Source organism: Ornithodoros turicata, chromosome 2 (genome assembly GCF_037126465.1).
Source record: "Ornithodoros turicata isolate Travis chromosome 2, ASM3712646v1, whole genome shotgun sequence".
Classification (NCBI taxonomy): Eukaryota; Metazoa; Arthropoda; class Arachnida; order Ixodida; family Argasidae; genus Ornithodoros; species Ornithodoros turicata.
In genome coordinates, this window is record NC_088202.1 from 61060202 (window position 1) to 61087022 (window position 26821).

General features: G+C 43.7%; 1 protein-coding gene and 1 long non-coding RNA gene across 3 annotated transcripts in view; both read left to right on the forward strand.

Annotated features, from left to right (window-relative positions):
• Nucleotides 1-3645: 3645 nt before the first annotated feature.
• Nucleotides 3646-26821, forward strand: part of LOC135385481 (neprilysin-1-like) — a 146104-nt gene continuing 122928 nt past the window's right edge. For both annotated transcript variants that reach the window (XM_064614820.1, XM_064614819.1), the window contains exons 1-2: nucleotides 3646-3804; nucleotides 15663-15797. In XM_064614820.1, the coding sequence (XP_064470890.1) occupies nucleotides 3747-3804; nucleotides 15663-15797 (193 nt within the window). In that variant the 5' untranslated portion in view covers nucleotides 3646-3746. The remainder of the gene's footprint in view (nucleotides 3805-15662; nucleotides 15798-26821) is intronic.
• LOC135383599 (uncharacterized) lies at nucleotides 6664-8082 on the forward strand. Its single transcript, XR_010419961.1, has 2 exons — nucleotides 6664-6937; nucleotides 7312-8082. It is a non-coding gene; the product is annotated as an uncharacterized LOC135383599 (long non-coding RNA).

Here is a 26821-nt window from a genome sequence, read left to right on the forward strand (position 1 = left end):
GTGTTTATGTCCCTTCTTGTATCTCCTCTTCAGGTTTCGCCATCATGGACACTATCACCAGCTCGCTTGCTGTTGAACCGTTCTTTCAACGATAAGGGTCACTTTCATGGACTGGATGGCAGCCAACATGCTGTCAATAAAAGAATAATGGAAGGAGCTAAATATGATCCTTAGGCTGTGCGTGGTCATTGCTTTCTGACAAATAGTGACTTAGAATTTCAGGACAGTGCCTGCAGTGGTAGTATTCTTGTGTTCTCACCCTTGACGCCCATTGTGTGTCATCGGTCACCTGTAATCTGCTAATATGCACATAGCTAAAACAAAGTATATTTGTATTTCTTTGAATACAGTTGGTACAGCACATTGTTTTTTACATGTTCTATGGAAAATATAAATAAAAAATTCTCTACTCCGCAAGTCTCCTGTCAGCTCTACAAAGCAGCTTCGAACTTCACTAGAAGCCACGTGTGAAACCTTGACCAAACTAGTGGTGAGGGTCCATATAGGTCATAGATAGATACTATTATTATTATTATTAGATCATAGGTCAGGCTTAGGTCCTGGTTGGTAGCAACGCATTTGAATCTTATTAAAAATTGGTGCAGGAGGTGACCAACATAACTAAACACACCAACTGACTCACACAAATTTTGTGGTGTTATACCTTTGAAACAACATTAATACGCCGCAGTGGTCTTTTCTCTTTTGTTCCTTTTAACCTAGACATATTAGGTCTTCGGCATCACCAGCCTTAGTTGCTGAGCATGCAGTTATTTACGTTGAGCACTGCAGTTTCATATTTGTTTCTCTGGACAAGCAAGCCCGCTTCCCCATTTTGATAAGAGTCTTTCAGCTTTGACAGGGCATTTGTGGACAAGGAAAACATTTGGACTATTGTGTATTTTGCTATGAAGTGCACCGTACAAGGCAGAGGACACCATCAACCATTTCCACCAAGGTTATTAAATTTGTGATAAAGTACATATACCTTTTGTCACTGACTAATTTGGTGGCAAAGTTACTTGAGTGGCAGTTGTGGAATTTTAAGCACATGTTTAAAAAAAATAGGATATGGGAAGTGCTGACTGGTTGAACATGTGGAGTATGATGATGATGATGATTCAGGTTTTCCTGGCGCATAAGCGACGAAGGCCATAATGCGCCAACATGTGGAGTACGCAATATAATAATTGGGGGTTTACGTCGCGAGACAACTGAGTGTGGAATACACAGCACAGTGTAATGTTCCTTATCCTGGCAATGTTAGCATGGTTCAAGAAGTGGGAAATGTTGCACTACCCTTAATAACATCTGTTGGGCCCAGCAAACAGGATACACATACCCTGATCTGAAGACACTATGCCTAACTCAAAAGCAATATGAGATCGACCCGTACGTGTTTATTTGCGAAACTATTATGAATGAAATATGGCCTTTGTGGTATAGAACAATGCGCACACTCAAGTAAACATGCAAAAAATACGTATAAGGGCTCTCGACCTACATGCCGCGATGCGCTCTACGAGATAAACAACACACTACAAAACTACATCCAACACTTTTTGTGCGGGGCAACTCTATTGAGCACTTTCATATAACCCACGAATGGTTCAACGAGTGCAGTTCGAGTGGTCACGATACATTCCTACGTCGTTCATTGCAGTCGCGCTATGATGCTGCACAATATATGCATCTCGTGTAACAAGCCTGGCAATCGCACGATGTGCATGGGCAGAAATACGGCCTTCTTTCTTTGAAGACCAGTCCTCTGCAGGTATATGCTCAAACGATCACCAAGTCTCACGTTGTTGCTCAATCGCTGCCATTCCTGCACTTGTAGTAAAAGCAGCAATCGGGTTGACGTGAATGGCAGCTGAACGGTTGAACTGCGAAGTTCTCGAGCACATAATCATAATTTCAAGCCGAAAATGATGTTGAGGTGAGTTCGCGGTTGTTGTTTCCATCGTTCAATAGTTCTCGGGATTACCTCGGACGAAACGCTCATCGTAGCCGGCGGCCATAACTGGATTTCCTCGCAAACGGGAGAAGACGCCAGGGAAGTCAGAGAAAGCCTCAGCTTTCATCCAATCAGACGCACGATTCTCTATCTACGTAGATGGAGCAGGTTTATCCCATCTACGTCACAAAAATGGCTGCGCCCATGGCTTGTTTTGGTTTCTTTGATGAATTAATTTTCGTAATAGGAAGACAAAATTGAGAAACGAAGGTGCGTTTCGGGGGCAGTTGGATGTGCTCGTTCTGAATATCACAACCGTTTCAACACATCTGGAAATCGGCGTAGCTGACCTTTAAAAGTGAAAGTCGGAACAATGAAAACAGTCTGCAGCCCGCTCGAGCCGGACGCCGGAAGGGACCAGAAAAACGCCAGCAGTACGCCCTGCGCGGAAAGCTGTCGTTGGAACACCGGCCCGGGACGCCAACTTCGGTGATTCGGAACGCCACCCTATCTCTGCATACTTGGCCATCTGACTTCAGCCATCCACCACCCGTCCGGCCATCGTGTGTGCCGTGATCTACGAGGCCCTGTACTACATCGGTGAGCTCTCCTCATACATTGACAAGCGCTCCGTGGCACTCCCTGTGTATGTTCTGTATAATAGATCCTTATTGGCTCATCCCTTGCACGCGACGTCAGCATCTTGCTGCTGTACATATTAAACTATTATTGTTACGTTCGCCATTGTTTGTGTGCTTTCTCCTTATTGGTGTTCGGTCCCACACATATTGTAGTTGTGCCTGCGTCCTCCCCTTGGGAGCGTAGTCGTCACAGGGGCTCCCGAAAATTGTCGCGACCGGATGAACCTATCCCGAGGTTAAGTTGTTGTTGTTGTTGATTGGCCACTTGCGCGCGTCGTCTCCGCCTCTTTCGTCGCCCAACCTTGAATTATCTATTCGCCTCGGACTTCGAGGGGAGCGTCGCGCGCCTATTGTTCCACGACGCCTTGGCTTGACGTTCGCCAAACGTCGCGGTAGGACGCTCGATAAACGCCTCATGCAGTTGGCGCTTAAGAGTAGCCGTCGAGGGGGGGGGAGGGGGATGGTGCTCGGGCTGTGATGGTGCCCGACCATGATTATCATGATGCGTGCGCGCCCGCTCATTCGCACCTGCGCACGACTGTTCTTGTCGTTCCACCAGTATCGCTAAGGCAGTTGCTTCCGTTCAATGCTTCAGCTGTACAAACCAGAGTGTTGTTTATACCGACACTTGTTACATCACGTAGTTCCCCTGAGCAGAACGTCCGACCGGAAATATTAGATACGAAAGCCGCAGGTAGCGCTGTAGCTCAAGTGGTATTCGCCATGTTCACGGAAGCACGGTGGTACTGCAGTTACGTTGCTGTTTCGCAATGGAAGGAGCAACCGAGTTTCCTGATACCCACAAAAAGTTATTTCCCTCAAACCTAAATTCAAGGCTTCGTTTGGTACTACAGCTGTAACACCCGTAGCAGACAGGTGCAATACACGTGTCCACACACGTTCTCCTAAATCCAGACGATACAATGGCTGTTGCCATTTCATCTTTTCAGTTGAGCATGACGAACTGCATCCTGTGAAATACAGAACAAGGGATAGAACATGTACGTTCGTAATTGGTTTCGTTTACTTTTACGCTCGTGTTCACCTTCCACGACTGGCACCTTTAAAGGCTCAGCGATATCGTCAGACACGCAGAGGGATCGAGGTTGCAAGCAAGCACATTTGGCGAGTGGAGAGTGAGCGAAGAAATGAAGGCTATAGTTGTGTGGCTGTTTGCAGCCGCTGTACCTGCAGCGTTTACCGAGGGTGCGTACAATCAGTTTGTTAATTTTCACCTTTCAAAGCTTCTGGACATAGGTAGCGTATATCTAAGTTGCTCTATAGAGCATGCGTGAGTAGAGGGCTGGCGCTTCTACTTTACTATTTAATTTATTACTTTGTAATTACTTCTAAATTTTAATACTGTGATGAGTGTGTCGGTGTCCAAGTGTAGTTTTATGAATGCTTAGCTCAAGAAGCTTTGGTAGAAGTTTTGGTTTTGGTTTGGTAGATGTTGGTAGAATGTTTGATTGCGCTTCCGTTAAAGCTGTTCCCAACTTTGATGTATCGTGCCGTGCCGCGTCGGGTTTGCAAGGAGTTGGATATAACTTAGCTTAGCTACATCGGTGCGCTTTGCGCGTACAGGTATTTAAGGCTGAATTGCAGTATGGATGTGCCTTAGACAGCAATGAAAACATATTAATTTGAAATGTTGGTAGTAATAGTGTGGGGAATAAGGATTACTTATGTAGCGGACGCCCCGCTTTTGCAAAACGAGTCATGATTTTGGTAATAACTCTCAGCTGTGGACCCTGCAGACGAACTTCAGCAAAAGCTTCAGAAAGCTGTTCAGACATAGCTGTACAGAGGCTATGCCTTTTCCTTGTCATTTCTTGACACGACACCAATCTGCTAATGTCTTTATTTCATCTACAACGAGGTTTATTACTGAAGTTCCTACCAGTAGCCTTTCAGCATTTGCATGCTTGCCCCCTTCTATCGTGCTCACTCGTTGGCATAAATAGAGAGTCTGGAGTATATAGACTCACTTCAAAGTTAGAGTGCATTCAACTGTAAGTTACGTGTAGGTGCCATGTACCTACTTCCACCAAAATGTGACCACCGAAAATTTGTATACTGCGAGACAGAAGCGAGCTCATACTTGCACGGTGCTCGCCGACTGAGATAGGACCACCATGGTCACGATATTCGTGTGCATGATCAGCTTCCAAACTAGCTGCCAAACAATACTGATTTTCTGGTGCCCCCTTTAAGTCGAGCAGCAACCGAATGCAAATAGTAGCAAATATAAAGTAACCGGCAGTCTGGATTAGGGTAGAAGGAATTTGAACTATCGCGTGGCTGCCTTTGACGCCTTCGCGGCCTCCGTAAGGTTCACAGATTAGTGTGTGAATGTGACAAGTTACCGGTATTTCCGGCGTTCACGACTTTCACGGCGTTCACTGCTGCAGTGTGAATGTAGAATAAGAACGTCCTCACAGAAAAACGGCTTAACTGCATGAGCCGTATGTCGAGCAGCAAGCCACAGCGGCGACGAGCAATAGAGACGCGAAGCCGTCCTTGAAGTCCGAGACAAGCAGATCTATTTAACAGAGTTACACAGAGAACAAAGATCCCGCTTTGAGCGGCAAACAGTGGGCGCTGCCATACTGCGGTCTTCTGCGCACATTGTTGCCAGCCTGATGTGTGGTTTTCTGTAATTACGCGAATTGTTGTTTGCGTGATTGTCAAATAGAGATACTAAACATCACAAAGCATGTGTCCTTTCAATCAATAGTTACAGTAAAAGGATATTGCTAGATATGTCACAAACCTTTTTCAAACCGCGAAGTTCGACGTCGAACCTTGGGGTTCAAAGGTTCGACGATTTTCGAACTTTCAATGGATCTTTGGAAAACCCAGGAAAGACATCAGACAGCACAGCCAGTGCATCCCACAAAGATTGCTTTATGCCTCCTCTTTTATTGGTTTGGGCGTATTGGCAGAACAGTTTTTAATACCGTGTACACACTGCGTTCAGTAAAGTGCGGATAATGGTGCACTAAAAGCCCCTGAAATATAGATGCAACTATGAACTGAAATCTAGACAGCCGATGAAGTACATCACAGCCGACCGAGTGTTATCAGTCGCTCTGCGGATTTGTTGAAATTGGGAGACATATGGTTCTTTTTTCCTTTTTTTCATGTGTGAATGAATAATTAAATCTACATTCCATTCAATGAGCAACAAAAAGTCGACATAATTGGCTGCACTAGTTCGCTAGCGATATCGTTCGCTGGATGCTAATATTTCTCTACTGTTGGTCAGACACAGGTTTTACAGTTGTCCCCTGCATCTTTTCTGTGTTGATGTTTATGGGTTATAAAAGCTCTACACCAACTTATTCAGTTGTTTCATTGCCCTTACAACTCCGCTTCTGTTGAAAATACGGTTCATCAACATAGAAAGTATTAGAGAACACCTACAACATCATTGTCTGACCTACAGCAGAAAAAAAAAAAACATATATCAAAATACTAGTATTCCGATTGAGTTGGGAACTATACGTCCGACGACATCCACGTTCAGCGAACGTGAAGTCAGAGCCTCAGGATAGTCAGCATATGCGTTTCATTTTATTGGTATGAATACAAAAGGTAATGTGTCTCCCATTGTGCTCAGTATTCTGTAGTACTTCCCTTTATAAAGGAACGCGGCCACCATTTTTCCAACATATGTGCCAGAAATATGTAGAAGGTAGCAGGACCTTGGAAAATCACCAGTGATGAATCACCTCGAGCCAGAGTCAAGATTTATTTGTTTACGAAATCTGGAGCAGAAAAATTACGTTTCAGGAGTTCTTTTATTTACAAAAAAGAAGAAGGAAAAGGAAAAAGAAAAGGCACAAACTGATTTTTCCACATGAAATATAAGGAGGTCGAACTCCTCTGTTTCCCACACTGAAACAACAACATGTTGAACATGAGAGAACTGATGTTCTGAGGCTGGAACAACATAGAAAGCTCAAATACATACAAATCAAATTGCCTAAGAAATTAACGATGAAAGATGGAAGTCACTGAAAAGGTTAGCCAGCTGTAGGACTCGAACCTACATCTTCTGGATTACCGGTCCAGGACTCTACCAATAGGAGATATGCGAAATGTGACGCCATCTGTTGCCCTCTTGACGAAGCGCATCCGCCATTTTCGTCAGGGCGAAGTTGGGAAGGCGCGCGCTTTGTCTGCACTGAAGTGTCCGACGTGGATAGTGCTTGCAGCACTCCGAACACTTTTTCTACCTGAAGGACCGTCTTGTGAAAGGAATGTGAGGATGCCACCGCACTGCTGCGTGCCTCTATGCAAGCAACGAGGCACAAGAGACGAGGACGGCAAAAAGGTGCGTGCTTTAATTGCGTGTAGTACCAGTTGGGTTAATACGGGAACCCTCATACCCCTGTTGCACGGGCAGGTTTATCCCCTGTTATCTCAAAGCCATTGGTAAGTTCCGTGGAGAAATGCTTAGCACGCAATTGGTCTGTCTGCCACCGAACTTGCGGTCATATCATCAACACAACTTTAGAGAAATGTGCCGTGTAACAGAGTTATCAGTTACTGCGAAGCACTGGTGCGGTTTAATGCGATTCCATCTAATACGGCACACTGACATAGTGTAGTAAAACAATTGGTAATGAGACCGTTTTGGCTTACACATATATTTTGTACGCAAGTGCCATCGCCGTGCAAAACGGTTAAGGCTCTCCTCTGTTCCAGGTCTCATTTCATCGCTTCCCGAAACGAAAGGACGTGTACAGCAAATGGATTATAGCCATTAGACGTGATGAAGGCAAACTTTTCAGTGTCAACAAGTCTACGGTGGTGTGTTCGAAGCACTTCAAGGAAGCCGACTTCCTCCCTAACATCGCAAGTGGCCTGCACATCCTTCGTGAGGATGCTGTGCCGTCACTCTTTGCCTTCCGAAAGGTTGTTCCTGCGAGGAAGGCACCGAAGGACCGTTCCGGCGCGTCACAGAAGACATCGGAGTCCAACACCATGGTGTATGTTGCAACGTAGGCTGTTCACTGGTTTGGCATCGGACAAGGAATGCGTCATCAAGAGTGACTTTTTGAGGTTGCCGTTTGGCCAAGGGAACTCTCTAATAGCTGACAAGGGCTTCCTTATAGCGGATGATATGGAACGCATAGGTGTGCGACTAAATATCCCACCGTTCCCGCAAAACAGAGCAATCACTCCAGCAACTCAACGAAACCAAGGAGATTGCTTCGCTACGAATACATGTGGAACAAAGAATACAGAGGGTGAAGTCATTTAATATTTTTGACAGCCCGGTGTCTGCAAAGCTGTCTGGTATCATGAATCAGATGTGGACTGTTGCAGTCATTCTGACAAACTTTCAGGGACCTATCATTGTAAAACCTGGTGAATGAAGTTTGCGAACACCATCCTCAGACCGGAGATTCGTTTTCATGTGTGGAAGTCTCCAGAACATTTGTGTAGTATATGCCAGTAAAATGACAGATTGTGTTTGCTGCCACTGGCTGCTGCTTTGGAACTACAGCAGTAGAAGTATTCAGATAGCGAAGTAAATAAATTCCGAGCCAAATATTACATCGGCATCTAAATATCGAACGAAACCTTTCTCACTGGTTTGCTGATTTAATTTTTAATTCTTACATGTTGCCTATACTGGAATGAAGCATGACCCCTCAAGTCCGTTCAGACTGCTCAGTTTGAACAAAGCATTATTTGCACAAGGCTGAAACTAGTAGGCTCTATAGGGCGCGCCTGAGAACAGCCTACCCAGCAAGCACTTGAAATGTTCAGTTCCCACAGGACCAAACTTTTATTTCATCTCTGTAAAGCAAAAAATTTGTTTCGAATCCTGGAGGGCAAATATATCACAAATGTGTCACCATAAAAAGTTGAGTATCTAAAAAAAAAAAAAAAACATTCCTACAAGGGGTGGGTAATGTCTCACAAAATTCACAGTGAGTGATGATACAGAACACATGTACTGAATATTGCACATATAGAAAAAAATGTCATAAAACTTGCACATGCCCATCACAGTTAGCACACCTATGCACAGGTGTCTCAACACAAATCCTAATGAGAAAGAAAAAAGTAGTTTGCTTGATACGGTATATCACATCGCGACTCTAAAATGCTGTCAAGGAAAATATCACTGATGTGAATGTCACTGAAGGCAAACTTTTACAAACGTGGTATATCACAGTCATGTCCTGAGTACGCAAACACAAATAAATGGAAAATTCACAAATGATCACAGTATTTCAAACTAGCTGTTCAAAAATGTGACATACCTAAAATATTTGTCTATATCTAAAATCTAAGCTTTGAAAGTTAGCTATAGAAATGGAGCAGGCAAGAATGCCACAAGCAAATAAAGCTTTCAAAACAGTTACATACAAAAAAAAAAAAAAAAACCCACATGCTAGTTTCCACAGGACCAGTTGGTAGCAGCAGGTACATCACGGGTTCACGCACTGCACTAAAACACACTGCAACCCAAGAAAGGTAGGCTCAAGTGCTTCACGAAGAAAGCGATAAGCGGAAACCTGAGACTACCTTTGTGGTACTTGGGTTATAAACAGGTGCTAGTCCTGATGTAGCACCAACTTGTAACTCAAGCACCACAAAGATGATCTCAGGTTTCCGTTTGTCGCTCTCTTTGTGAAGTGCCCTGATCGGCTTTTCTTGTGACACACAGGTGCAACAAATGCGAATCAGGTGCCCCTTAAAATCAGTGCCGAGAAAGGTAAGGCAGCATGTGACTGAAACAGAAGCTGTCAAGTTTTTCTCTTGCATTCTTCCACTTTAGTTGGTCAAAGTGAATTATTTCTATTACAATCCACTTTTCAGAGAACACTACGAAATCTCCCCACTGAGATCCTGTTATTGCCATTTGCCCCATTATATGGTGGAAGTAATCACTTTCCCTTCTGATGATTGGGTAACCTGTATCATCGAAGTCCACGTACTTCAGCTCATGATTTGCTTGTGCAGGTTCAGTGTCCTTCAGACTATATGGGCATTTTATTTCTAGTACTCCATGTGGTGGGGTTTCCACAGGGTCAAAAATAAATCTGTTGGTAGAGGCACCAAGCCAAGGGTAACTAGGGTCAACAACTATCCCACAGTGCGACAAGACAACATCATGACCGAGGTTACGCAGTGCTTTAGCATAAATTTCTGCAGCCACATCTTCTTGTTTTCTACCGTAAGACGGCACTTTGTCAGGTCCTTATGTGATGTTAAGTTCCGCAGTGCAGCCTCTGTCCACTGCTGTCGCCGCACTACCTGCCCAAACTTGGAAGCAGTTAGCCTGTATTTACGTGCAGCTAGCCACTTTTCGCTTTGGCTTTGCTGCCTCGTGTTCTGTCCAAGGTTCAGGGCTTTTTGCTTTGTCAGGGTGATGCTCATCACACATTCACGAGATGACTGAATGGAAACGTAATCGGGCAACATTAGATAAAAGAAGTCACCTTGAGAATCTCGGAATGATGTTTGTCGAGCAAAATAGGAACTTTGTACTGGACTGCAGTGATGGCCACTAACTACTTCTACAGTAGTTTAACTATAACTACTAACTACTTTGGGATTGAGTAGTTTAACTAGTAGTTCAACTACTTTTCAGGGGTGTAGTCAAAACTACTTTTTTAACTACTGCAATGTAGTTTAACTACATCTATAACTACTTAACGTTGTCCACCAACACCAATCCCTTGTAGTGTTCTTGGACACCTAAATATCAACCACAAGCAATAATAAACTTTGGCTCAAGCCATTGCTACGATCGTCAAATACAAAGCTTGCGGCGGGATTCTTTCTATGCCTACGCGCTAAATTAAGTTGTAGAATTATTTCACAGCATATGAGGCTTCACTAGACAAGCATTAAACGTAGAGGTATGCAAATATTCGAAATTTCGAATATTTGCGATATTCGGTTCATATTCGTATTCGAAAATTTGATATTCGAAGTTTTCGAGTATTCGTAAAAGTTCGAATATGTATTCGATTTTTTTTTCGCATATCACAGCAACTTATTCCGAAGCTGTTTCGGGCTGCGCACTGGAATTTGTACGTTGTGGCGACGAACATGAACAGTAGAACAGCTGCAAAGCGACGCGCGGAGCTTCCCAGGTACGCTCGTTTGCGAATGCGTCGCTATACGTTCGGTAACCGAAACCGAAACTAGTACGGAGTTGTGTGCGGTCGCCATTTTAGAGTCCGCCCCAGCGAAACCCGAGACCGCGGTGCGTTTCATACATCGTCAGCACTGTCGCGGCTTTAGTGGATTGCTAGCGAACGCTGAACATTCGTATGAGGCCTACAGTTCGGTGAAATTACGGTTAAATATCGAAATTTTGTTGACGTTGAGCTGAACACCGCTGTTCAGAGTCCAATTGCATGCACAGCCAAAACCTGCGTTTCGAATGCGTCTTTTTCGGTTTCGTTTTGTGGTTGTCAGCGATATATGATAGAATCATGGTCGCGTGCGATGACGGCGATAATCGAGGAGTGGGACGTGTTGATATTTCGATATAGTTTCTCCAACTCCGGCGCTCTGCGACCGTATGAAAGCGCCAACTAGGGCGACAGTAACGCTGCAGTCATTTGAAACTGCGCTAGCTGTTGTTACAGATGATAGCAAGACGCATATATAGCCTTAAGCCGGACCTTCACGGAGCGATTTTGCTCGCGACTCACGCGCGTGGCCGTCGGCGCGACGAAGTTTGAGGCCCGCGCGCAGATTTCCGCCGTGAAATGAAAGGAGCGCTGAATACGAACGTCGCGGAAACAATCACGCGTGATACAGCCATACAACATCGTCGAGGATCGCAGTTTTACTGCGCTATACTGCATGAGGCCGTTCCAAACTATGCATTACCGTAAGTAACGATGGTCTCACGCGTGATGTCACGCGTGAAAGCAGTGAAACCGTGCAGTTTCTCGCCTTCACGACAAATGCGGAAGGCATTGTCAATGCAAGAAGAGATCACTTGCCACCATCATTTTCCTTCTGAGGTGCTCATCACTAAATCATCCCACACTCTGAACATGTCATTGCTCTTCACTTCCATTCTGTCTGTTTCACCAGCACTTTACAATGCCAACACAGGTGTTCACTGTTCATGAAAGATTTTTGAAATGAAAGTTTTTTCTTGCGGTTTTCAGCTTGCCTCATGAGAACAGCACACTGTTTCATTGTAAAAATAATTTTACTGTACATGTGCATATAAGCATGTATGCCCTATGCTAAGCCAAAACATTAATACATATTCCTCATTAGCACTTGGGACATTTTTCTAAGGATCAGCAGACCACAACTGTGACGATGCTTGTTTTCGGGGCTTAATTAACTTAATTAACTCTTAGAAGCCGTTATCCTATGTGTGATATTCGATATTCGATTCGTATTCGAAAATTTCAATATTCGCACACCTCTAATTAAAAGTGAAGGTTTAGTACACATGCACAACACAATTGCTCTTAAACCCCGTTCTCATCAAACAAGTAGCTCAAGGCAAAATTCGGAAGCACAATCGTGCCCTAAAGCTTGCGGCAAAATTGGAAGTAGTTGGCGCCTTCAGTAACCTAACTACTGTAGTTAACTACTTAAAATAGTAGTTTAACTAGTAGTTGCCACTACATTTCTGCAAGTAGTTGATAACTACTTTTTAACTACAATCAGATAGTTTAACTAGTAGTTTAACTACATGTAGTTAACTACTGACCATCACTGCTGGACTGCACTTTCAAACAGTGGATGTGGCACTGAATTGCAGGCCTGTTTTTTCTTGGTTACCAATTCTATATTTTGCGAAATCCATAGATGACGATGGTGCATTCCTGTCGACTGCTGGTAGTCCTTGGGTGATCCTATGGGGGCAGGACCAAACTTTGTTTCTATGAATTCAATATCAGTTTGTCTCAAGAACTATTGCAAAGTCGATGGGCCCCTTGAGACGGAAAAAGTTCGCTAGCTCCATGTTCAGCTTGACTTCATCTTCGGCAGTATCAGCGCTTGCTCGCACATCCTGAAGGCGGGATATAGCTGGACTTTCACTGACTCCTTCTGAGTTTCACTGACTCCGTGCTGGCAGCCTTCGTTTATACTACCATCTGTGTATGTATTGTCCATATTACCATCCATGCTATCCGATCGCATTTGTACGTCGGCATATAGCAAGTATGCACAAGTACAACAATACGAAGAGCAACTAAAGAATTCCATAATCAGTCAGTACAGACGCCAGTGACTTGTGAAAACAATAAATATAGCATAAATATATAGTAACCAAATACAAAGTCGTCATACAGCAATAGGAGACAAGCAAAAAGACGTGAGTGTCCCGATTCGAACTGCGGGCTTTCGTCCCAAAGTCCGACACTTTATCTCTCGACAAAGTGGTGTCGCTGCGCCATTAAACTCACGGTCACAATCGCAACCTCTCAACAAACAGTTCAGGGGAGCGTGTCTTTTTAAACTCGCTACATCAACAGTGCACAATAGGGATTCTTTCGGAGTCAGAGGCGAACGGCGTGATAAGGTACGGCGAGCGTGGCGCCATCTAAGGTAGGGGAAATCGTGAATCGGAGTTGCTGACCTTATGTAGGTATGTAGGTATGGCTTCTTAACCCGCTCGGCCATGCTGCTGGTAAAATTTAGAAGGTTCGAGTGGAATGGCAACACCGGTTTCTCCATCCTTAAATGGTTATCCCAGGAAGTGTTAAACGTGTTTCGGGGTATTCTGTTTTTTATTTCTCAATGGAAAGGTTGAAAGTGCAACAGCGTTTGTGTTAGTCTTTACAACATCTTATTGGTCGCTTCAACAGATTGAAGATGCCAACTGGTTTGCTGCGTTCTCTTGGTGTGTTTCAGTACCTTGCGAAGCAGAATGACATTCACAACAAGTGGCTCTGACCGTATGCATTGATGCAATATACAGGGTGTCCCAGCTAACTGTGAATATATATTTTTTTAAACATATATAACACTTTTTCCAAGATGAAATCAATTGCAATATAGCATATGCTGAAGGGCACTTCCTAGGAGGGCATTAGCAAAGTCCTTAGGCAATGTCTTAATTAACTTTTATAAATTAACTTTTTAATTATACAAGCTACAAAGTTGTCCCAATGAGAACATCTGTTCCTTTCGGTCACCTGACATCGTAGCCGTTTTCAGGACAAAAATCCGTTGTATAGACTGCCCGCAAAAAATAGTGAAGGAACGCCATCTTTTTCTTTGTTTTGTTCATTGCGCATCTTCGCAGACGCGTATTTCCTTCATCCCCAACGTCAGAGGGGAAAGGAGTACAGTGCCGCCTCATGCGTCGAAGATGAGCTTTAACTTGCGGAAACAAAACAATAGCGAGTTTTTGTATAGCGTTGATAAGGTTATCGTGCCTATCGGAACCAATCGTCGTCGTGCGTGACTCAGAATCTTATCCACTGATTGGATCAGGTTGATACGGTTCGACGCAAGCCACGTTAACAACGGTCTTCTAAAACTCTCTAAAAACAAATGTATCGGGTGACTCTATCGGAACTGGCCTTATCTTGGGTTGCATTTTCTGTTTCCTTTTAATCTCTTTTCAGGACGCGAGAGGCGATAGTGTGCTCTTTCTCCCTCTCACATTGGGGGTGAAGGAAAGACACGTCTTCTAAGAAGCGCAATGAACAAAAAAAGGAAAAAAATGGCGTCCCTTCACGAATTTTTTGCGGGCGATCTATCGAACGGATTTTTGTTATGAAAACGGCTACGATATCAGGTGACCGAAAGGAACAGATGTTCTCATTGGGACAACTTTGTAGCTTTTGTAACTAAAAAGTAAATTAATGAAAGTTAATTAAGACATTGCCTTTGGACTTTGCTAATGCCCTCCTAGGGAGTGCCCTTCAGCATATGCTATATTGCAATTGATTTCATCTTGGAAAAAGTGTTATATATTTTTAAAAATATGTTCACAGTTAGCTGGGACACCCTGTGTTGTTGATTATGTATATTATCGGTGAAAAACACCTCTGTTTATTAAGTCATGTGGTTTTCTTTGCTTGAGAGAGCACGGAAACGCTCGCTTGGGACGCCGTCCACCCACTGTTCTGGAAACACTGCACGCGGTTAGCTTTGGGCCTTTCTCGATAGCCCTCGGAAGAAAAAAAAACGCATGTGGTTGGGCCATTAAAAAATACATCAGCGGGCTCTTATCTAAATGGTATTGAATGTGCACATATTTGCGTTGACGGTGTGATCTAAGGTGTTTAAAAAATGAATACTTAACCGACTAGAAAGATTCTTTAACAGACATAAGACTGCTCCAGTTCGGCTTTCGGTGTAATCACTATAGGTGTACGTATAGCTCTAGGTGAGAAATGGGCCTTATGTGAACCTTCCTAATTTCTCTATTGTCATCACGATGCCTTTCTGTTTGGAGTTGTCAAAATCTGTGATAGCTGTATGTATTTGGAATTGATATGATTCATTAAATCTGATATGCTTTATTTTTGTGTGTTCTCGTCTGGTATTGTTGACTGGGCGCGGAAAAGGGAATACAAGGCAAGCGAAGTGTGCCAATGTAAACGTGCATGGCTAATTATGCACTACTTATTATTCATACTAGTGACGTCGTCTCTGACGTCATTTATTTACAATCGTAGTAGTCCGCGCAACGGATGGATGGCGCTGACCGTCTCTATCATGGCGTCATTCTGAAGACACAGGGGCCTATGGGAGTTGCGCTACCTGTTTAAATATACCTTGGCTCACGTACGGGTAGATGGTGAGTCAGTGATGCGGTGGTCGTCTCGGCGGTCTGGCATTCGGCCCTCCATTTGCACAAAGGCCTACTGAAACCGAGAAGGATGGCTTAAACCTAAACGGCAGAAGGTTTAGGATTCGCAGGGACAGCAGGGAGCAGAAGAACAATCGTCCGTCCGCGAACGAAGAAGGCGGCTTTGCTACTGCAGGAGATGTGCATTGCTTACAGTTTATCTATAATGTTACACATTTTAAAGGCCATACTATTGCTTGTTAGGAGCCTGCACGTTTCACCTGTATTTTCATGATATTCGCAGGAAGCTTCCTGAAAGAGGGTGTCAAGCCATGTCATGACTTCTATGAAGCAGTCTGCGAGAACTGGATTAAAAACGGATCCTTTACTGGCGAACCATATGACAATGCACAAGTGTCGTTCTGGAAAGAAGTCGAAGGTATGACATCTCAACTGATTAAGCACCGTTACTGCACATGTTCGAGAGAAAAGTTTGACAGAAGTGCGTCCATTTTGGCAATGTGATTGATGGATTGAATGATCTAAAAAAAAGGAAAAACGGTGAGAGGTGAGTCTGGACTAAGTCAGGACAGGTTACTCCATTCCACGTAAATCTGTACACTGCCGCTAGGTGTGCTCGACTAGAAAAAAGGGCCGCCACTTCCGCGCGGTAGCCATTAAGGTCACAGGTCACGTCCCAGTCTCGGGCTCGCTGCTGTCGCTGTGGGTGCGTGCGGCATGCTTGTCATTTTCAACGACGACAAGGTGGCCGGTGGGCTATGAACAGTTGCGGGAATGGAACGTTCGGAAATTATTTGTATAGGGCTACAACCCTGCAATTTGAGCCATGCCTGCAAAAGTTCCTGGGAGCAGTGTGCGCCCTGGGTGCGCATGCGGGAAATGTTGTGCAAAACGACAGCGACGGTGCATACACCAGCACGACGACGACGACGACGATAGGAGACGATAGCAAATCGCTGTCGTTTTGCACACATTTCCCAGCACGCCCTGCCAGAGCGTGCGCTGCTCCCGGGAACTTTTTCAAATGGCCTATTAACGAGGACGTTAGTTAGCGCAAAATGCGTTGAACATGTTTATTCGAATTTCTAGTGTCTCCTGACGTGTGTCTCACATTGAAAATGCAAAATCAGATTTCGCATTTCCGCTGTGAGTTACATGTGAGGAGACACTAGAAATTCGAACATACGTTCAATGCATTTTGCGCTAATTAACTTTCTCGTTAATTAATGTTGAATGTTTTTTAAGCTTGACGATTATGCTTTGATGACGATAAGCAGTGTAGAAGTTGTTCGAACATTTATGTGCCTTGCTTTTGAGAACCTGAGACCATGGATAGTCAACGTTTTCAGTAAAAGTGACGATGTGCTGCTGCTTCGTGTCTCCGGTTTGCGATGGCATGAATGCCCGTTGTCGTTCAAATTATTTTGAGAAACATAACGTGAACAGTGAAAAACCAAATTTAGATTAAAGCCTTGTTGTGTTTAAACACCTTCGATGGACTGTGTAGCAATAAGAGAAATAATCCTTGTCAATCGCCTCGTAACGTTCTTTACTGCAATTATCCAGAGTGAGTGACCACTCTCTGTGGAGTTGTTAATGAGGAACGTTGGAATTCAATTATTAAAGAAATAAACCGTCGTCGAATTATGGCGTGGTCATGGCGTACCTGCAAAAACAGCAAGACGTAGTGCATGTTCTGAAGTCTGTACGTAGTGACGTAAACACAACAGTGAAGTGTATACAACAGTGAAGGTTCCAGGAAGCGGGGCAAACGGTCGCAATTGCTGGAGTTCATCAGATAAATCAGAAGCAAATATTAAACAAAAAAATGAGCACGTGCACCACACTTTTCTAATGCAGCGTGCAACTTTTCCGTTTGCACATTGACATTGCACGTTAGCTGCACAATATGTAAAATACCCATTTACGCTGAAGTGAAGTATGTACTAGACAAGTTAGAAGTTAGTGTGGTAATCTGAGACCTGTACCCCTAATTGATTATCTCAACTTGGTAAATGCCTAATATTAGCATCGGACATTGGACAACCTTTTATATTCACACTTGCTATTACAACAATGGCCTACCCAGTGATGGCCAGTAGTTAACTACATGTAGTTAAACTACTAGTTAAACTATCTGATTGTAGTTAAAAAGTAGTTATCAACTACTTGCAGAAATGTAGTGGCAACTACTAGTTAAACTACTATTTTAAGTAGTTAACTACAGTAGTTAGGTTACTGAAGGCGCCAACTACTTCCAATTTTGCCGCAAGCTTTAGGGCACGATTGTGCTTCCGAATTTTGCCTTGAGCTACTTGTTTGATGAGAACGGGGTTTCAGAGCAATTGTGTTGTGCATGTGTACTAAACCTTCACTTTTAATTAGAGGTGTGCGAATATTGAAATTTTCGAATACGAATCGAATATCGAATATCACACATAGGATAACGGCTTCTAAGAGTTAATTAAGTTAATTAAGCCCCGAAAACAAGCATCGTCACAGTTGTGGTCTGCTGATCCTTAGAAAAATGTCCCAAGTGCTAATGAGGAATATGTATTAATGTTTTGGCTTAGCATAGGGCATACATGCTTATATGCACATGTACAGTAAAATTATTTTTACAATGAAACAGTGTGCTGTTCTCATGAGGCAAGCTGAAAACCGCAAGAAAAAACTTTCATTTCAAAAATCTTTCATGAACAGTGAACACCTGTGTTGGCATTGTAAAGTGCTGGTGAAACAGACAGAATGGAAGTGAAGAGCAATGACATGTTCAGAGTGTGGGATGATTTAGTGATGAGCACCTCAGAAGGAAAATGATGGTGGCAAGTGATCTCTTCTTGCATTGACAATGCCTTCCGCATTTGTCGTGAAGGCGAGAAACTGCACGGTTTCACTGCTCTCACGCGTGACATCACGCGTGAGACCATCGTTACTTACGGTAATGCATAGTTTGGAACGGCCTCATGCAGTATAGCGCAGTAAAACTGCGATCCTCGACGATGTTGTATGGCTGTATCACGCGTGATTGTTTCCGCGACGTTCGTATTCAGCGCTCCTTTCATTTCACGGCGGAAATCTGCGCGCGGGCCTCAAACTTCGTCGCGCCGACGGCCACGCGCGTGAGTCGCGAGCAAAATCGCTCCGTGAAGGTCCGGCTTAAGGCTATATATGCGTCTTGCTATCATCTGTAACAACAGCTAGCGCAGTTTCAAATGACTGCAGCGTTACTGTCGCCCTAGTTGGCGCTTTCATACGGTCGCAGAGCGCCGGAGTTGGAGAAACTATATCGAAATATCAACACGTCCCACTCCTCGATTATCGCCGTCATCGCACGCGACCATGATTCTATCATATATCGCTGACAACCACAAAACGAAACCGAAAAAGACGCATTCGAAACGCAGGTTTTGGCTGTGCATGCAATTGGACTCTGAACAGCGGTGTTCAGCTCAACGTCAACAAAATTTCGATATTTAACCGTAATTTCACCGAACTGTAGGCCTCATACGAATGTTCAGCGTTCGCTAGCAATCCACTAAAGCCGCGACAGTGCTGACGATGTATGAAACGCACCGCGGTCTCGGGTTTCGCTGGGGCGGACTCTAAAATGGCGACCGCACACAACTCCGTACTAGTTTCGGTTTCGGTTACCGAACGTATAGCGACGCATTCGCAAACGAGCGTACCTGGGAAGCTCCGCGCGTCGCTTTGCAGCTGTTCTACTGCTCATGTTCGTCGCCACAACGTACAAATTCCAGTGCGCAGCCCGAAACAGCTTCGGAATAAGTTGCTGTGATATGCGAAAAAAAAATCGAATACATATTCGAACTTTTACGAATACTCGAAAACTTCGAATATCAAATTTTCGAATACGAATATGAACCGAATATCGCAAATATTCGAAATTTCGAATACGTTTAATGCTTGTCTAGTGAAGCCTCATATGCTGTGAAATAATTCTACAACTTAGTTTAGCGCGTAGGCATAGAAAGAATCCCGCCGCAAGCTTTGTATTTGACGATCGTAGCAATGGCTTGAGCCAAAGTTTATTATTGCTTGTGGTTGATATTTAGGTGTCCAAGAACACTACAAGGGATTGGTGTTGGTGGACAACGTTAAGTAGTTATAGATGTAGTTAAACTACATTGCAGTAGTTAAAAAAGTAGTTTTGACTACTCCCCTGAAAAGTAGTTGAACTACTAGTTAAACTACTCAATCCCAAAGTAGTTAGTAGTTATAGTTAAACTACTGTAGAAGTAGTTAGTGGCCATCACTGGGCCTACCCTCATTAGATGTCCTGAAGCTCCCTGGCAGGACAATTTGCTGAAATATATAATGCGGTACAAATTCTCACTGTCCCTTTGTGGCCTTTTACAACAAGTCAATACATGACTTTTGGCATATCAAGTTTGGCGTTGTGGATCAGAATAGTCTCAATATTTTGTACGAAACTTCATTTTAAAAGTTACTAGTGGCTGTTTTCAGAGCATATCGGATAAAACCGTGTCCCTAGTCATGAGATGCTACCGTCATTAATGTGCCGTGTTGTCCCATCAGACTGAGATAATAAAAACCTACTGTAGTGGCAAAATAGGGTGAAGGCTGTTCAAGCGTTGGAGGGTGTGTGCAATAAATGAGAAGGTTTCCGTACCAAAACAAATGTGCAGGTACTATGATATGCATGTAGACCAAGCAAGTAATTCACTCTGCAACATATAGTGATTTCATGGAAAGGACACAGCTGTGCAACATTACAATAGCAGTCTGTCAGCACTTTAGATTGCGGAAGCTGGGATGCGTTAGAAAACATGGTGAAGTGACGAAACCAGGGAACATATGGAATGAACAGAGGTGACGTATTACTCATCTGACATTAATAAATTATGCCTTTTTTTTCATAGCACGGTAGCGTAAGTAGTATACGACTTATGTTATACCCCTGTCACACGGCCATTTCCAATCCTGCTCGACCGAACCTGCTTGAACCCAATGCAGATCGGATGGTGCTACACGGCCGCTTCCAAGCAGGATCGAACTTTGATCCTGCTTGACTCAAGACAGTTCCCATAACAGGATTGAGAATTTCAAGACGGCTCGACGGCCGCCATTTGCATCCCCGACCCCGGTGATCTGTCATAACTTAAGGCGGACATGCGCGCGAAGCTACAAATGATGCTTACATCGGTATACGATAAAACCACTAATATCGCTGTTATATAGGAAACGCGAAATTAATGAGTTCCGTTTATTCATTTGCCTATATTCTCGACACCGTCAACCATTCAATGCGCATTGAAAGTTGCCGTGTAGCAGCGTCAAAACTCGAGCGTGCTCGGGAAGTTCGATGCAGATCGGATTCGAGAAGGATCGAAATGCCCGTGTGACAGGGGTATCAAACTACGGCATAGCTAAACTACAACATGAAACCCTGGGCCCTGCCCCTGAGCCCTGTGCGTTTTTTCCCCGCGCGGCGCGTGTGCAGAGCGTTGTCCGCGTGCTTATCGGTGGGGGGAGGGCTGCGTGCGCGCTTACCCTCTCACATTTTTCAGCCTAGGCCGACTTCTTTCGTCATTTTTCAATCTGTGCCGACTTCAATCGCAATTTTTTTTCCAGCTACAACAGGTGTGCAGTAGGCTGTTTACATGCAAAGGTTAGCCATACACAAAAGTACAAGTGAAAATATATTTATTAAAGTCATTAGTGTCAGAAATTGTGTTATGACTCTGTGTGAAGGAGAAAAACCTAGCCAAAAAACCTGATGCAGAGGAAACACAATACACGTAACAAAGAATGTACTTATTACAGGCATGATGCAATAGCATTGAATAGGTATCACAGATCAAACACAATATTTTTTATTAACTGTAACCATACACACAAGTTTTCAATGAATCAGAAGGGATAACACATTTAATCAAAGAAGGTGTTCTCAATCAATACGATTACAAACAAAATTAGAAGTCGTATCCTTTGCCTATTTTTTCCCGCGCGGCGCGTGTGCGGCGGGAGGAGGGCTGCGCGTGCGCTTATCGTAGCGTATTTTTCAACCTGGGCCGACTTCCCTCAGAAATTCTTCCGGTACAACAGGTGTGCATGGGCGGTTTACATGCAAGTATAGACATGCAAAGGATAGACATACAAAAAAGTATAAGTGAAAATATATTTATTAAAGTCAATAGTGCAAGGAATTATGCTGTGACTCTGTGTGGAGGAGAAAAACCCAGCCAAAAAACCTGAAGCAGAAGAAACACAATACACGTAACAATGAATATACTTATTACAGGTACGATACAATAGCATTGAATAGGCATCACAGATCAAACACAATATTTTTATTAACTGTAATCATACACACAAGGTTTCAATGAATCAGAAGGGATAGCACATTTATTCAAAGAAGATGTTCTTAAGAGGCCATACCAGTCGGGGAGCAACTCCGATTCACGATTTTCCCGATTCTAGATGGCGCCACGCTCGTCCTTATCACGCCGTTCGCCACCGACTCACGAAATAATCCCCATTGTGCATGGTTGACCTCGCGAGTTTAAGGCGGCCCGCGCCCTCTGCGCTGTTTGTCGAGTGGTAAAGGGTCGGACTTTGCCACGAAAGGTCCGTAGTTCGATTCGAGACATTCACGTCTTTTTGCTTGTCTCCTATTGCTACATGAGTACTTTATTTTTATTTTTTTGTTCTTATATATTCATGCTACAATTATTGTTTTCACAAGTCACTACCGCCTGTACTGACTGATTATGGAATTTTTAGTCGCTCTTCGTATTGTTTTACTAGTGCATACTTACTGTATGCCGACGTACAAGTGTGATCTGATAGTACGGATGCCGGTATCTCGGAGGCTCTCAATTGGCTCAATCTACCAGCGGCTGTAAATTAGGCTATAAACATTGCCTACACACTGCGCTTACAATGCCAGTCTGGAAAATCTGCTCGAAACGGTATTCCTTTTTTTTTCTGCATCATCATCATCATCATCATCATCATCATCATAATAATAATAATAATAATATTAATAATAATAATAATAATAATAATTTTACTCAAGAAAGCAAACTACAAATATAATAAAACAGGCCCGTCTAAGTGGAAAAGCTTGTGGCACTGGGCCTGAAGCAGTCAGCGGCATACAGTTTGTCAGTACATGAACATATAAAGGTACTACATCCCATGATAAAGTTGCCGTAGCGCTTTTTTTAGTTTGTACTTCGATTCCAAAGAAAACCTGTCGAAGGGGAGCTCATTAAAGATACGAGGTACATAGCATTGCCTGCGACAAAGTCCATATTGTGTGTGTGAGAAATGCACAACAGGGCAGCATTCGCTAACCGGGGTCCTATATGAGGGGTCCCAAAAATGTTTTTACAACATGCAATTTACCTTGATAATAACTCTAACCTAATCGCTCTAACCTAGGTTCCCACCGGGGACGATTTTTCCGTATCCCGGAAATTACAGGAGCGCCGTTGTGAACAGCTGAAGAAACGGATCATAGCCGATCAAGTGCTATCACATTATTTGTTTAAATTGGGAGACGGGATTTTTTAAATTAATATGCATGCTAATGCACAGTAAAACCACTGAACAAGGAACATAAATGCGGTTACACCCACTGCGCCACTTGCGTTGCGCCGATTACATCTGTTCTTTCTGTTCCTCTCTCGCAAAGTTTGCTGAGTGCAGACAATGCGGTAAGATTAGGAAGGGATTCTCCAACAACAAATAAATATTGACTATGACACGAGGTGATTCATCACTGGTGATTTTCCAAGGTCCTGCTACCTTCTACTTATTTCTGGCAGATATGTAAGCCGCGTTCTTTTATAAAGGGGAGTACTACAGAATACTGAGCGCAATGACACATTACCTTCTGTATTCGTGTCAATGAAATGAAACGCAAACGCCCACAATCCTGAGGCTCTGACTTCACGCTCGTTGAACGTGGATATCGTCGGACGTAGTTCCCAACTCAACTGGAATACTGGTATTTTCATATATAGTTCTGTTTTGTTGTTGGTGGCGGTCAGACAATGATGTTGTAGTTGTTGTCTCATACTTTCTATGTTGATGAACCGTATTTTCAATGCAATCAAACCGCAATGAAACACCTGAATAAGTGGGTGTAGAGCTTTTATAACCCATAAACATCGGCCCAGAAAAAGATGTAAGGACAACTGTAACACCTGTGTCTGACTGACAGTAGAGAAATACTATAGAATCCAGCGAACGATATCGCTAGCGAACTAATGCAGCGAACTATGTATATCCATTTTATGTTGCTTATTGAATGGAATGTAGATTTAACTACTCATTATTAACACATAAAAAAAAAGAAAACAGCACCCTATGTCTCCCAATTTCAACAAATCCGCAAAGCGAACGATAACATTCGGTCGGCTGTGATGTATTTCATCGGCTGTCTAGATTTCAGTTCTTACTTGCATCTACAGTCAACCCTCGTTTTATGAACCCTCGATTTACAAATTCCCTCGGTTTATGAACGGCGTCACAAGGGACCAAACTTTTTCTATGTATTTCTCCCTCGGTTTATGAACCCTTGATATCCGAATTGTGAACGGATTTTCAGGGAACGAACCGCAAAACCATGTGTGTTCTGACCTCGATTCATGAACGGGGTTGCGAACGCACGGGGAAGTACTGGGATCGCGTCAATAAAGATGAATAAAGGATGAAGGTCAAGCACCCGTGCAGTGTCCCACAGCCACAAGAATTAGAGATTGAGAACAGAGGATTGCATTTCCTGTGCTGACGGTGAACACATATGTGAGCCTCTCGATGACGGTGCTTTAGTGAAGTTGTCAAATGATGGTACCCAGGGTGATCATAGTGACAGTGAAGATAACTAGCAGGATTGTTCTGAAGCTGTGACAGCTCGCTTAGCGTGGAATCACATCTACAGTTCGGGGACCAGGCGGACGAGTCAAGTTCCGAACTTCGACCGTCTCTTCCGTAGAGGATAAATACAGCCGAATGTATGGTGCAGAGCACAACGAACTGTTTTCACAAATAAACGTAATCTAGTGCATTTCCTGTCGCGATTCAGTCCATTTCTCTTCAGCGCACCTTGCACCTCGATTTATGAACGATTTTTCGACAAACGAAGGCTGTTCATAAATCGAGGGCTGACTGTATATTCCAGGGGCTTTTAATGCACAATTATCCGCACTTTACCCTCCACACACTTTCTTTTCGTAGTAAACATATTGTAGATTATGGGGCGCCGACAATTGCTCACCGGACAATTGCTCACCAAAAAACTACTGAGGCCGGACAATTGCTCACCACAGAACCGTTGAAGCCGGACAATTACTCACCGCCTCTTTCACCACACTTATATTGTGATTTTATTTCGCGTTTATGGCGCTTGACTTTTTATGTTAGCTGAACTTCTTTTTTAGCTGTCTAAGTTGCTTCAAATAGATCCAGAGAAATCCATAAGTGAAGAGGCTGAGGCGAGAGGTCGTCCACTTTCAGGCACGCCTGAAGCCCTGCCAGGACCTCAAGCAAGCGCGTCAGGACCTGCGTCCATGGGGCGTTCCTATAGGATTTCTTTCCAAGAGGTGGACAGCAAAGTGCTTCCAGGGGGCAAAGCGTGCATCCACCTCACCTCCTTCCCTGGGGCGGACGCTGCGAACTGTGCGGGTGTTCACAGGTTCATATTATTAGAAAAAAAAATCATGACCTATGAATAAAGGGTGCAAAATTTTCACAAGTGACCTTGCTCCCCTCTCGGTACGCCCATGCCTGCGTCACCAGGATCTTCCAAGACACAATCCGGGGGAGATTCACGAATTTTCTATGTCTGTCCAAGTCGGTTTAGCGAACGCAAGCCACATTTTAGCGCCCGATTTGCTAAGCAGGGCGGACACGACTGAACAGCACGTATTAGGTTAGTCCAAGTTCAGTGTTTGTATTGCTATGTCCAGGTTAGTCTAAGTTCGCTGTTGACAGTTTCCCGCGCGCGACTGTGCATTGTATAGTCAGATAACATTTATTTACAGTAGGTTATTTTGCAATGAGAATTTCGATCACTTTATTCCGAGGTAACCCAAGTTCAGCTAACATAAAAAAGTCAAGTATAGGAGCGCCATAAACAAGAAATAAAATCACATCACATAAAAACGCGAAATAAAATTGCATATTTGTGGTGTGAAAGAGGCGGTGAGCAATTATCCGGCTTCAGCGGTTCTGTGGTGAGCAATTGTCCGGCCTCAGCAGTTTTTTGGTGAGCAATTGTCCCGTGAGCAATTGTCTGGTGAGCAACTGTCCGGTGAGCAATTATCCGGTGAGCAATTGTCCTGGATCCGTAGATTATTGTTTTTCATATTCGCTGGCCAGTCTATTTGCGAGCACCAAATGCTATGCATTCCAGTTATTTGATTTCTAATACAATAGCCACAAAACTTTTTCATAATCTACACCATCCCATCCAGTGGTCATTCACTGGAGTGCTCACCCGGTGTCTCTTTGGCCTAGCCACAAAACTTTTTCATAATCTACACCATCCCATTCAGTGGTCATTCACTGGAGTGCTCACCCGGTGTCTCTTTGGCCTTTCCATTTTCAGCCTTCTGACAGTTCGGCGTTATGATTTTTTGGTCTTTTGACTGTCGGCCTTCTGATAGTTCGGCGTCATGATTTTCGGCCTTTTGATAGGCTCAATCAGCCTAAATAAATGCATTGCATTTAGCAACAGCTATTCAAAAAAATGAAAAAAAAAGGAGAAGGAGGAAGCTCCTAAAACCCCTTGGACTCCATCTTTATGTATAAATGAACAAGATAAAATCAAAGGAACTTGACGCGCGACGAGGTCTCGGAGCACGATTTCCGTCTCATAATTGCGCTGATTATTACACGGAAGCTTCAGTACTATATTTTTAGACACTGCTTGGTTTTCACAGGGTACTTCACATTACGTTTACACCAGACCTTTCGTTCAGCGTAGACACTAGTTCAGCGGAGAATCCCCAGTGACCCGGAGCTTTTCCTTATCTTCCTCAGAAGGCCTCCCTTTGTGCGCCGTGCAAAGACAGACGGGTACAGGTTTTGGGTCATCCGACGTGCAACTAGCAAGGATTGTCGAAAGATGGAAAATCCAGGGAACCGGTCTCGAAAAATTGGCCGTATCTCAAAATAACGTGATCGAAGTCCCCGTTGCAAAATAAACTACTGTGAATAAATGTTATCTGGCTGTTTCTGCGCGGAAACTGCCAAAGCCCACTTAGACTAACCAGAACATGAAAATGCAAACACCGAACTTTTACTAACCTAATAGTCAACTAACTAACGTGCTGTTCCGTCGCGTCCGTTTCATTTATCTCCTATTTGTTAATTTTATATATTTATTTATTTATTTATGTATTTTTGGAATAGCAAGCCGACGTCCCGTTGGGCTGACCTTTAGCC